Raw genomic sequence first — 14,022 nt, forward strand, 5'->3', positions numbered from 1 at the left:
GTAAATAAAATCAATGAGTGTATATTTAAAAAAAATATATATACCATTGAATGTTGAAATTTTTATTTACTATTATTATCAACATTTAGGATTATGTAAATAAACCACACGCAAATTCGGCATCAGTTTTAATTTTTTTTTTAAATTTGTTTTTAAGAGTTTTGATGATACAGAGAAGACCCTTGAAATTATCAAGTCCCACCTACATTTATAGTTTGCCAATAAAAAAAAAAAATATAAAATAAAAATTAAGGCCGATGAAAAAGGTCAAAAATCCATCCACCTTTCAGGTCACGACCGAATATGAATTACAAATTGACCAATTTCCATTTGCACGAGAATTTTGAAATAAATCATTTTTTTACTCTTCTATAAATGATAAAATTTAAATTTTTCATGTAATTTAATAATTATTAATTTAATAAAATTTAATTTAAATGTATAATAAATTAATAATTATTTATTATTTTAATTATAGGTTCGAAGTTTTTCTCAGCTGAGAAATGAATTTGCTGATGTTGATACATTTTATTTGGGTACTGGTGCTGCAATGGGTATGGGTGCATCAATGGTAACATCATCACCAGCAAGAAGATCAAGATCACGTGGTCCATCAATACAAATGTCTGATCCTATTGGTGATATTGGAAGACAAAGAAGAGCACGTAGTAAAAGTAGACCACGTGCACTTTATGCACCTGATTCTGAAGTTGTTAGAGTTAATGGTAATTGAATCAAGTATTTAATTTTTATCCTGACATATTGTTTTTTTTTTTTATTTGAAATTAATTATGTTGATTTATTTTTTGTTATAGATTACAGTGTAGTTGAAGTATTACGTGAAGAACCAGCAAGAGTAACAATACGTGGTTTAAGACGTTCATTTTATCCACCATCACATTTGCCACTTGTTGATAATTCACCACCAGATAAAAAATTACAATTAGAATGGGTTTATGGATATCGTGGTACTGATACAAGAAGAAATTTATGGGTTTTACCAAGTGGTGAATTATTATATTATGTTGCTGCTGTTGCTGTATTATTTGATCGTGAAGAAAATTCACAACGTCATTATGTTGGTCATACTGAGGATATAACATGTATGGAAGTACATCCAAGTAGAGAATTAGTTGCATCTGGACAAAAAGCTGGTAGACATAGAAAAGCACAACCACATGTTCGTATTTGGTCAACAGAAACATTATTAACACTTTATGTATTTGGAATGACTGAATTTCAAATGGGAGTTTCAGCACTTGCATTTTCTCAACTTGTAAGAATTTATTTATATCCTTTATTATAATGATAAAATTATATATTTTATCTTTATCTATTTTTTTAAATTTATTTTCTAAAGAATGGTGGAAGTTATGTGCTGGTTGTTGATGCTGGTAGAGAAGCAATTTTATCTGTATGGCAATGGCAATGGGGTCATCTTCTTGGTAAAGTTGCAGTGAGTATTAAAATTAAATTTAATAATCAATTATCATATATATGTGTACCTATTTAATTATTATAATTTATTAGACACTCCAAGAAGATTTGACTGGTGCAGCTTTTCATCCACTTGATGATAATCTTTTGATAACTCATGGACGAGGACATTTGACCTTTTGGAATCGACGTAAAGATGGATTTTTTGAAAGAACTGATATTATTAAACCGGTAAATTAAAAAAAAATATATATATATTCAATATATATTTTTCATTATGTTATAAAAATAAAATAATAATTTAATTATTTTTTATAAAGCCATCAAGAACACATGTAACAAGTATACAATTTGAGCAAGATGGTGATGTTGTAACAGCAGATAGTGATGGTTTTATAACAGTTTATTCAGTTGATGCTGATGGTGCATATTTTGTTAGAATGGAATTTGAAGCACACAATAAAGGAATAAGTTCATTGGTAATGCTTTCTGAAGGTACTTTATTATCTGGTGGTGAAAAAGATCGTAAAATTGCTGCTTGGGATTCACTTCAAAATTACAAACGCATTACAGATACAAAGGTAACAAAAAAAATATAAATTTATATTAAATAAAGTATCAGTTTTATAAAATCAAAATATATACATGTATATGTGTATTTAATGCTAAAATCTATTGATCGATAAATTAAATTAACTGATGCACCTTGAGTGTGTTTCTTTGTGAAGCAACTCAATAAGTATATGTAACTACTAAATGTATACATTGATCGGTTTTTTTTTGTTTCTTTTAGCTACCTGAAACGGCAGGTGGTGTGCGCAGTATTTATCCTCAACGACCAGGTAGAAATGACGGAAACATTTATGTTGGCACGACAAGAAACAACATACTTGAGGGTTCATTACAACGTAGATTTAATCAAGTTGTATTTGGTCATGGTAGACAACTTTGGGGACTTGCTGTACATCCTGATGATGAAGTATTTGCAACTGCTGGACACGATAAAAATATTGCACTTTGGAGAAGGCATAAATTATTATGGACAACACAGGTTTTATTGAATTTTTTTAAATTAAAATTTATTTATTTTATTAACACATGATAATAATTATAATATTGTTTTTTTTTTGTTTATTAAGGTTGGATTTGAATGTATTTGTATTGCATTTCATCCATTTGGAGTTGCACTTGCTGCAGGTTCATCAGAAGGACATCTTCTTGTACTTGCTGCTGATACTGGAGCAGCTGTTGCAACACTTAGAGTTTGTGGTTCTTCACTTTCATGTATTGGATATAATCCAAGTAATATATTATTAATATATAATTTATGTATTAATTTATTTAATTTTATTTATTATATTTAAATTTTTTAATTTTTATTTATTTAGCTGGAGAAATAATTGCAATGGGATCACAAAATGGTAGTATTTATCTTTTTCGAGTATCAAGAGATGGTTTTTCATATAAAAAAAGTAATAAAATACGTGGTACACAGCCACTTGTACAACTTGATTGGAGTTCAGATAGCAGATTTCTTCAAACTGTTACTCAAGATTATGATCTTGTATTTTGTAAGAATTTTACATTTATTTTTTAACTTTTAACTTTATATAAAAATTATAATTCTAATATTTATTTATTTATTACAGGGGATATTAAAGCACTGCAATCAGAAAAAAGTCCAATAGTTATGAAAGATGTCAAATGGCATACTCACAATTGCACAGTTGGTTACATGGTTTCTGGTAAATATTTTTAAACAATATTTCGTCTTGTAATTAAAGAAAGAAACAATGTTTTATAAGCCAGTTGATAATGAATTATTATTTTTAAAATAGGCATGTGGAATAATCGTTATTATCCATTGACAACTGTACTAACAACATCTAGTCGTTCAGCAGCTCATGACATGCTTGTGAGTGGTGATGCCGAGGGTTATTTAAGACTATTTAGATATCCTTGTACCAGTGCAAAAGCTGAATATGTTGAAGAAAAAGTATACAGTTCATTATTGGCTTGTGCACGTTTTCTATATAATGATCAAAATATTGTTACTGTTGGTGGTACTGATGCAGCACTTATGCTCTGGGAATTAGTCGATGAATAATTACAATAGATTTTTATTATTTTTAAATATATTAACTATTATTTATTGCTTTTTTTTCTAATTAAAACAATTAAAGAACTTCCTGACGCCGGTCGTTCGTGGAATTAAATAATAACAAAAAAAAAAACAAATAAACAATAATAAACCTTCTGGTTCAGTCAATTATTGACGCCAGTCGAGCAAAACTGCCTTCAACTTAATTTTGATGACTCAATTTGTAATCCGATCAGTATAGATTATATTTTTAAAATTTTAATTTAAATTCAATCAAATAGTTACAATAAATGAAAAAAAATATTTCGACTTTTTTGTCATTCCCAGGGAACAATAGTAAAAAAAAAAAAAAAAACAAGAGAAAAAAATAATATTAATGACTAAACAAACATAAGAAATATATAACAAAAAAAAACAAAAAATAAAACTAATATTTTTTATTGATTTAAAAATTGTTGATTGTCAGTGTTAATTGATGTTAAAAAAAATTGAAAAAAACTTGTAATGATGGATAATCGTATATTATCAAATGACGCACACTGCGATTCGATCACAACGATAACAATCATGCTACGTAACGTTTAATAACGTAAAAATAATGATAATTATAAATTTATTGTAAAACACAATTTAGATAAATAATTATTAATTCAATGATAATGTGTAGGGGCGCGGGCGCCTCATTTGATAGTAGTTTTTAATTATAAATTAATATATATCAGTTTAATCAAAGAAATATTAGTTTAAATTGCACTTCCATTTATCTTTAACATTGTGCACTATCGCTAAAAACAAAAAAAAAATTATTTAAATATTAATATAATCGGATAAATTTTGGCATTAAACCTATTGAAGCTATTGACAAAGATATATATTAATTGGAGTATAATGTAAAAACAAAAAAAAAAATGAAATTATTTAAAAATTTTATTCACAAAATCGTGCACCACATTGTATCGTTATATTAATAATTAAATTGTCTCAACAATTATAATTTTAGTCGTTAATTTACCACATTTATAAGACATGATTTAATTGTCTAAATTTTTGGAAATTTCATTGCAATGAACATCTTGAAATTGATAGAACAATGAAATGTAAAAATCAAATAATAATTTAAATAAATACTGTCGCTGGACGACATGTATTTATTAAGGAAAAAATAATTACATTTTTTTTTTTTTTTTCTTGCGTAAGTGTATTGATAACATGTATATCGAAATATGATAATTAAAATCAGTAGAAACATTAAAAGCAATAAAAGATTGTTTAGAGATTTGAAAATTATTGTGCGTGGATTATATTCTGTTAAAAGAGTATGTAACAGTATAAACATTTTGCTTTATAATAAATATAAAAACTTACAAACACTAATTTCTTGTTATTTATTACTTTGTTTATTTATTTTAGAATTAAGCTTAATATAACGTCGAATACCTCTTTACTCATCCTATGTTCCTAATACCAATCTTTACTTTTTTCAAAAATGGTTCTTCAAGAATTTGAAATTATGGAAAGATCATGAAATAGAAAAATACCTCTTTGCCTGTTCTATATTCCTGTTCAAATAGATATTTTTTTTTCTATCAAATTCCAAAGAAATTTTAAAAATAATTCAAAAAAAAATTTTCGAGTATCAGGAACATAGAATGAGCAAAGAGGTATTTTCAAAAATATCAAATACCTCTTTGCTCATTCTATGTTCCTGATACTCGAAAAAATTTTTTTTCTATAAATTTTTTGAAATTTGATATAAAAAAAAATTTTTGAAATTTGATAGAAAAAAAATTTTTCGAGTATCAGGAACATAGAATGAGCAAAGAGGTATTTGATATTTTTGAGAAATCAGCGCCATCTCTTATTTTTTTTGGGAACTATAATAGGTAAACACATTGAAATATCATAGATAAAAGAGGGCTGTTTCATCAGGGTTATAGAACACGGAAAGAGGTATTTTTTGAGTCACACTACGAAGCGTCATCTATCGTATTTTCTTGGGACTATATAGTAAAAACATTGAAATATCATAGATAGAAAAAGGCTGTTTTATCAGGGTTATAGAACAGAAAAAGAGGTATTTTTTGTGCCACACTATAAAGCGCCATCTATTGTTTTTCTTTAGAACTATATGGTAAAACATTGAAATATCGTAGATAGAAGAGGGCTGTTTTATCAGGGTTGTAGAACATGAAAAGAGGTATTATTTGAGTTAACAAGTTCAGCGCCATCTGGTGTTTTTTCAGGAATTATAGGGGTAACACATTGAAATATCGTAGATAGGAGAGAGCTGTTTTATTGGGGTTGTAGAACATGGAAAGAGGTATTTTTTGAGTTAACAAGTTCAGCGCCATCTGGTGTTTTTTTCAATAACTATAGGGGTAACACATTGAAATATCGTAGATAGACGAGGGCTGTTTTATCAGGGTTGTAAAACAGGAAAAGAGGAATTTTTTGAGTTAACAAGTTCAGCGCCATCTGGTGTTTTTTTAAGAACTATAGAGATAACACATTGAATTATTAAAGATAGAAAAGGGCTGTTTTATCCGGGTTGTAGAACAAGAAAGGAGGTATTGTTTGAGTTAACAAGTTCAGCGCCATCTGGTGTTTTTTTCAAGAACTATAAGGGTAACACATTGAAATATCAAAGATAGAAGAAAGCTGTTTTATCCGGGTTGTAGAACAGGAAAAGGAGTATTTTTTGAGTCACACTACGAAGCGCCATCTATTGTTTTTCTTTAGAACTATAAGGGTAACACATTGAAATATCATAGATAGACGAGGGCTGTTTTATCCAGGTTGTAAAACATGAAAAGAGGTATTATTTGAGTTAACAAGTTCAGCGCCATCTGGTGTTTTTTTAAAGAACTATAGGGGTAACACATTGAAATATCGTAGATAGAAGAGGGCTGTTTTATCCGGGTTGTAGAACAGAAAAAGAGGTATTTTTCGAGTTAACAAGTTCAGCGCCATCTGGTGTTTTTTTCAAGAACTATAAGGGTAACACACTTAAATATCATAGATAGACAAGGGCTGTTTTATCCGAGTTGTAGAACAGAAAAAGAGGTATTTTTTAGGTTAACAAGTTCAGCGCCATCTGGTGTTTTTTTAAAGCACTATAGAGGTAACACATTGAAATATCGTAGATAGGAAAAGGCTGTTTTATCAGGGTTGTAGAACAGAAAAAGAGGTATTTTTTGAGTCAACAAGTTCAGCGCCATCTGGTGTTTTTTTCAAGAACTATAAGGGTAACAAATTGAAATATCATAGATAGACGAGGGCTGTTTTATCAGGGTTGTAGAACAGAAAAAGAAGTATTTTTCGAGTTAACAAGTTCAGCGCCATCTGGTGTTTTTTTAAGAACTATAGGGGTAATACACTTAAATATCATAGATAGAAGAGGGCTGTTTTATCCGGGTTGTAGAACAGAAGAAGAGGTATTTTTTGAGTTAACAAGTTCAGCGCCATGTATTATTTTTTTTAGAAACTGCAGTGTTAGAATATTCCAAAAATATCGAATACCTCTTCGCTCATTCTATGTTCCTGATACTCGAAAAATTTTTTTTTATTAAATTTTGAAAAAAAAGTGGAAAAAATTTTTTCGAGTATCAGGAACATAAAATAAGCAAAGAGGTATTTGATATTTTTGAAAATACCTCTTTGCTTATTCTATGTTCCTGATACTCAAAAATTTTTTTTTTCTATCAAATTTCAAAAAAATTTTAAAAATAATTAAAAAAAAAAATTTTCGAGTATCAGGAACATAGAATGAGCAAAGAGGTATTCGATATTTTTGCAAATACTATTTTTTTCTACGAAATAAAATTTATTTTTAAAATATCAGGAAAACAGGAAGGACAGAAGGTCAACTAGAAATAAAATCAAATACCTCTTTGCTACTTCTATATTCCTGTTCAAATAGAAATTTTTTTTTTTAATTTTTTTATATTGTTTTTCAGGAAATAAAATTTATTTTTGAAATATCAGGAAAACAGAAAGGACAGGAAGTCAACTAGAAATAAAATCAAATACCTCTTCGCTAGTTCTATATTCTTTTTCAAAAAGAAATATTTTTTTTCTAAGTTTTCTGTTTTTTTTTTTCAAAGAAATGAATTTTATTTTTAAAATATTAGGAAAAGATGAAGGACAGGAGGTGAACCATGAATTGATCTAATTAATTTTTTGCTTGTTCTATATTTCTGTTACAAATTAGAATTTTTTATGTGAAAAATACAGAGAAAAAATCGAATTTATTGGGGAAATATAAAGAAAAAGAGGTAAACCTTTTGAAGCATTAAATACCTTTTTGTTTATTCTATGTTTCTGATAAAAATGTTTAATCAACAACAAATCATTTTAAATTTTTTTATTTATTATTATAATAATTACACTCCAATATTCTCCACAATTTATACAGTATGCATTTTCTGGTTGCTATTTTATATCAATTTCTAATCTTTTTTTTTTAAATTATTTTCTTCATTACATTTTAATTCAGTGATCGCGCTCAGAGTCGATTTCTTTAAAATATTTTCTCAAGTAGAAATAATAATAATAGTAATAATACATATGTCTGTATACATAATTTCGAAAAATAAAAAAAATAAAAAAAAAGGAGAAATTCATTCTATTATTATTTTAGTTATTGAATCAATTTTAAATTGCTGTTATGTTTATTAAAAAAAACTTTTAAAGACCAACGGAACGCTATGAGTGAAAAGTTTTTTTTTTTAAACAGAGTATTATCAATTTCTCTGGCTAGTGTTTTACTTTTAACTTTCATACTGAAAAATTTAAAATATCGACTTGTTATTTAGATTTTTTGTTTCGTTTTAATTATTAACTAATTTTATTGTTCATAATTAAAGTAATCAATGATAATTGTAATGTTGAATTTTAGATAAAATATAATAATAAGCCACCATCATCTCACTAATTAATGTATTTTTTTTTTTTGTTTTTAGTTCATTATGTATTATTTTTAATACTTTTACTGTTTTTTTTTTCTTTTATTTTAATGAATTTTCGGCACTGTTAACGACTCCTAACGAAATTACGAATATTCGTTAAAAAATAAATAACAAGTATGAAACAATATATTCATGAGTTTAAAAATACATAAATTTACAGTATCCATATTATCATCTAGAATTTTTTTTCATCAATATTTTAATTACTCTTAATTATTTTAATTATTTCGGATATTTTTTTCAAGGTTTTTTTATTTTTTTTATTTATGCAAGCTAATGCCCTTTTTTTCATTCTATTATCAATTTTTTTTTCCATCTGAAATTATATTTTTTATATTGTTTATTTTAACAAAAGTAATAGTTACTATAAAAATTTAACGTATGATGATATAAAATATAAATAAAATAATAAATAACAATTATCATCATCACTTTTTTTAATGCATGAAAAAAAGAAGAAAAAAAATTTTTAAATAAATCAAATTCAATTATACAATTGACGGTATTTTTATTTTTTTTTTCCTTTTTGTCTTGTAAATTTAATATCTTAATTTTTCGGCATTTGTTTCTAGTAAAGCCAAAAGGTCAGTCTTTAAACCATTTTATTTTAAATGAGCCATAAGCTCGTTTATCTTCAGTAAAAAGACAATATAGGCACAAACTTAAATTTTTTCTGTTTATGTTTTTCTTTCTAATTATTTTTTTTTTTTTTACAATTTACACTTTTCATTGGAAACCATAAAATTATTATACCCTCATCATATGTAATTCGAAAACTTTGCACTTATAAGTACCTTGAAAAAAATAATATTGATTTTTCAAAAGAAAAAAAAAAAAAAAAAAAAAACCATATTAATTATTTAAACTATTATCTAAATTCTTTGATATTTTATTTTACCATATAATCAATTTAAAAATACTAATAATAAATTTATTATTATTGATTTTAATAATAATTTAGCTCCAAGCAAAAAATTTCAATCACAATTTTCATCATACATTCCCTTTTTCCTTGTTTTTTTTTTTTTTTAATTTATTCATAATATATTTTTTTGCTATCATACAGAATATGAAAAAACAAAAGTAAAATAAAAATTCGACTAGCTGTAAATTTATCTGTGTTGATTATTAGCAAATCAAAAAAAAAAGAAAAAATTCTAAACCTCAAGAAAAAAAAATTTATAAAGAATAAAATAAAATATTCTTGCTAGTTAATTATTACTATTTAATTATTGTTTGTTTGTTTTTTAAATTACTTTTGTTATTATTAAAATAAATTTAAGTTATGTATTATCAGTGGCTGATGTTTTGCTCGTACTTACTGAATTATTATTAGATATTATTTCATCTGAAGTTGATGTAGATTGTTCTTGATTTTCATTTGTTTTTTCATGTTCAACAAATGATGATGAAGATGCTTCTTGAATATCATTATTATCTTCATTTTGTTCTTTTTTTGTTTCATGATTTTGTTGTGTTTTATTATCTTCATTTGTAGTATTATCATCATTTGTACTAATTGGTGATTCACAAGTAATACGTTTTCTAAGCTCTTTGAGTCTTAAATTTTCTGGCTCTTCATTTAATTTAATTGTCGTATCATTTTGTTTAGTATCAGCATAAACATGACATGATTTATCTGGTTCAAATGATTGACTATCATTATTATGACTTGGTGTATCATAACAAGGTGTTGTACTTGGTGCATAAACATTTTCTAAACGTTCATAATGACCAACTGATTCAATACTACGTTGGCTAGATAAATTACCAAATTTAATAACTTCATGTGGAAATAAATCACGTTCAAATACACGAAGTTCATATGCTCTTTTTTCAGCTTGTCTTGCTATATAACGTAATGATGTTACTGCACGTTCTGGACTTGTACCAGCTTTAGTAAATAAATGAACTGGACGTTGAAAACCTTTTGATGGATGACATGGAATTGATACAACTTCACATTTTGTAAAACCAACTTCAGATGACAATAAATACTGAGTAAATTTATCTGGGAAAAATTGAATATTTTGAAAATTCCTGTATATTCGTTCCTGTAAAAAATAAATAATTATCAATTAAATAATGTATGTATCTATTTTTTTCTTTTTTTAGAATTATAATAATATAATAAACTTACTGTTAATCTTTTCTTTTTTTTGTAGCTATCATAACGTTGAGATTCCAAAACAAGTACACCACCTGGGCGTAATTGTGCATGCATTCTTTTAAATGCTTGTTTCAATCCAGCATCACCAAAATTTAAATGTAACCATTTTGTTATTGAAAGACACAAAATTGTATCAAATTGTGGCTGCTCTGATGTCAATAATGAATCATCCTCTAATATATAATTACCCTGAAAAATATTAATTATAAGATTAGAAAATATTAAACTATTTAATTAGCAAATAAATAAAACACTTGCAAACGCAAATAAGACTCTATTGACTCTATTCATTAGTTGTATTATTTTCTATCACTAGATTTTTTTTTAAAAGTTTCTTATCGTTGTCAATTGATTAGTAGTAGTACTAGTATTAAAAAAAAATTATCAACTTGTTCGTGCAAGAAGAAAAAACAAAGTTAAATATTGACAATACAACTGATTATATTATTCATTTACAAATAAAATTTAATGTCTTTTTTTTAAAAAAAGATCAGTTAAATGATTGTGCAAAAAATAATAATAATTAACATAAGATAACAAAAGTATTAAAATTATAATTTAAAAAAATAAATAAATAATAATATTACCTGAACAAATGTGACATTGTATGGAAAACCTTTGTGATCTTTATTTTTAGTAAAACCAGGAACATCAATTGGTCCATAATTAATTGGCATCGACATTGGAAAAAAACTAGTATCACATTCACGTTTATTATTATCATCATTATCTTGATTACTAGCTGGTGAACGTACACAATTAACATAATGTTTAATATTTGCTCTAGCAATACCAATTAATTTACGATCAATATCAATACCAGTAACACTATGTGCAGCCAAATCTCTAGCAACTGATAATGTAATATGTCCAATATTACATCCAATATCAAGTACATCTTTACCATAAAATAATTCTTTTCTTTGTGAAAATACAGTTAATCTTGGATCAATTTCAAGATGTAAATTTCTATATCCATAATATTTATCATAATTACCATACTGATATCTTTCATCTTTTTTACGAAAATTTGGTAATGGTGGTGTACCTTTTTTTTTTTTATCTTGATTTGATCTGTGTGGTAAACGTTTCCATGCACCTGGTTGTGGTATAACTGGACTAACTATTTTATCTTTAATATCAACTTTTCTTAAACGTTTGTCTTTAATATCATCAAGTCCTTTTAAACGTAATTTATTTTTATCTTTTTGTGGACTATCAATTTTTTGTTCTTTGGATGATACTGATGTTTCTGGTAATTGTAAATCAACAATTTGTACAACATCAGTTGTTGAATTATTATTGTCTTGTTCTTGTTTTATTATTTTTTCTTCTTTTGCTGAAATCTTTTCATCAATATCAATAGTATCTTTAGATGTCTTTTGTTCAATTAAATTTGTATTTACTGTTGTTGTTGATTCTACTGCTGCTGCAGCTGTTGTTGATGATGATGATGATGTAATTATTGGTGTTGTTATTGTTTCAGTTGTTGCAGTTATTGTTGATGATGATGATGCTACTGCAACATTTTCTGTTGGTGTTGTTGTTGTTATTATTATTGCTGGTGTTGATGTTGTTATTGTGGCTGATGCTGTTGTTGATGGCACTGTTGTTTGTGGTTCAATAACATCTTCTTTTCCAGATCCAGATGATGCACGTTTACGTTTTCTATGACGTTTTTTTAAGCCTCTTTTAGTTGGTGATATTAATTGTTTTTCATATTCTTCCATATCAGCCATTGGATTATTTAAATTTAATGGATCACAAAGATTTGGTGGTATTATAACTTCAATAACTTCTTTACGATGTCTTGGTGTTGGTAATGGACTTGATTTTGGTGTAACAGCATTCATTGCTCTATTAACTTCTTCATCTTGCATACTGTTTAAATTTAGAGGATCACATATATTACCACCAAGTAAAAATTTTGTTGGTGGTATTATAACACCATCTTTTTTACGTCTTTTATAAGGTGCAAAAAATTTACCATTACCACTAAAACTTTGAGTACGCTTACGACCAAATTTAAAATGACGACCCTCATCAGGTTTATTATGTTTTTTATTGTGTGATGATGATTGTTGAGTAAAAGTTTTACGTGATTTTTCCGATTCTTTTTTATTTACATGATGATGACCTACTTTTGTCGGACGATCAACTTGTGCTGATGACATCATTGAATCCTAAAATTATTAAAAACAAAAAAAAAAAATTTCATTTAATATTATTTCAAATTGACAATAATAAAATTTAAATTTAAAAAAAATTATATTTTAATTATGACTATCTCATTATTTAGAAAAAAAAAAAGTGTTAAAATTTTAACTGCAAAGTTAACGTTTTTAAACGTTTACACGTGCAACTTGAATTGAGTAAAAAAAAAAAATAACAACAACAACAACATGAAAACCTTACAAACAAAAACAACGTAATTACTCAAAATAAATTTTAAAAAAATCAACAATAATTTATTCAAGACATAAGAAAAAAAAAATTATCAAACTAATTATTTGCAGGAAAAAAAAAAAAATATAAATAAATTGAAAACTGATAAAAAAGAATTTAGTGAAAAATAATATTTATTATTAAGAAAAATAAAAAAATAAAATTGCCATTATAATGAAAATAAATAATAGAAAATTATTATAATATAATAATAATATTATTAATACAATAAATAATTGATAGGACAATTATTTACTGGGTCATAATACGACAATTTGTTTTTATCAAATTACTGTATGCCAACCACTGAAGGGTTCTCGCAACACGTAAAAATTATTGTTCCCGCGTTTGCGCATGCGTACATATTAGTTTATGCACTATGAAAGCGGATGGTCTGTATGCTCAATTATTAATTAACATTTATCACATTTTAATATGTATATATTATTATATTAATTACCTTGTATTGAATTCAGCTTGATGATATATGACAACTGGCACAATTTATTAATGAATTAACAACAATAAAATCAGTATTTTTTTTTTATTCTATCAAGTAACACTTATCGCAGCTGTCCATACATACATTTACTTTAATTTATTCATGAAATAATAATCTTAAACAGCAGCAACTACCAGCGAAATAAAAAAAAAAAAAAGAAAAAAATCATTTACCATTAAAATATTTAACAGAGTAATGAGATTTAAAATAAATTAATGATATTTCAAATGCGTATATATTTATATATAAAATATATTTTTTAAAATAAAATTAAATTGTATAATAAAAATTATAAATATATATTAAATTTAAGCTGAACAACTTTGTCTGTGAAATATATGTATTACTGTCATCAATCGCGTCAGAGAACTCGATTCATGACCTATCGTGTCCATTAACA

General features: G+C 25.9%; 2 protein-coding genes across 4 annotated transcripts in view; one reads left to right on the forward strand and one right to left on the reverse strand.

Annotated features, from left to right (window-relative positions):
- Positions 1 to 3,849, forward strand: part of LOC122852524 (echinoderm microtubule-associated protein-like CG42247) — a 29,286-nt gene extending 25,437 nt beyond the window's left edge. For all 3 annotated transcript variants that reach the window (XM_044152389.1, XM_044152390.1, XM_044152391.1), the window contains 10 exons: positions 479 to 725; positions 816 to 1,276; positions 1,361 to 1,456; positions 1,531 to 1,668; positions 1,758 to 2,018; positions 2,231 to 2,488; positions 2,577 to 2,739; positions 2,826 to 3,008; positions 3,087 to 3,182; positions 3,276 to 3,849. In XM_044152389.1, coding sequence (XP_044008324.1) covers positions 479 to 725; positions 816 to 1,276; positions 1,361 to 1,456; positions 1,531 to 1,668; positions 1,758 to 2,018; positions 2,231 to 2,488; positions 2,577 to 2,739; positions 2,826 to 3,008; positions 3,087 to 3,182; positions 3,276 to 3,544 — 2,172 coding nt within the window. In that variant the 3' untranslated portion in view covers positions 3,545 to 3,849. The remainder of the gene's footprint in view (positions 1 to 478; positions 726 to 815; positions 1,277 to 1,360; positions 1,457 to 1,530; positions 1,669 to 1,757; positions 2,019 to 2,230; positions 2,489 to 2,576; positions 2,740 to 2,825; positions 3,009 to 3,086; positions 3,183 to 3,275) is intronic.
- A 4,937-nt stretch (positions 3,850 to 8,786) lies between these two features.
- Positions 8,787 to 13,650, reverse strand: LOC122852526 (7SK snRNA methylphosphate capping enzyme-like). Its single transcript, XM_044152394.1, has 4 exons — positions 13,581 to 13,650; positions 11,263 to 12,858; positions 10,646 to 10,864; positions 8,787 to 10,559 (listed from the first exon to the last, which is right to left on the reverse strand). Exons 2-4 carry the CDS (start codon positions 12,850 to 12,852, stop codon positions 9,789 to 9,791), a joined length of 2,580 nt encoding a protein of 859 aa, XP_044008329.1. The 5' UTR covers positions 12,853 to 12,858; positions 13,581 to 13,650; the 3' UTR covers positions 8,787 to 9,788.
- Between the last annotated feature and the right edge of the window lie 372 nt (positions 13,651 to 14,022).

Source organism: Aphidius gifuensis, linkage group LG3, assembly GCF_014905175.1.
Source record: "Aphidius gifuensis isolate YNYX2018 linkage group LG3, ASM1490517v1, whole genome shotgun sequence".
Taxonomy (NCBI): domain Eukaryota; kingdom Metazoa; phylum Arthropoda; class Insecta; order Hymenoptera; family Braconidae; genus Aphidius; species Aphidius gifuensis.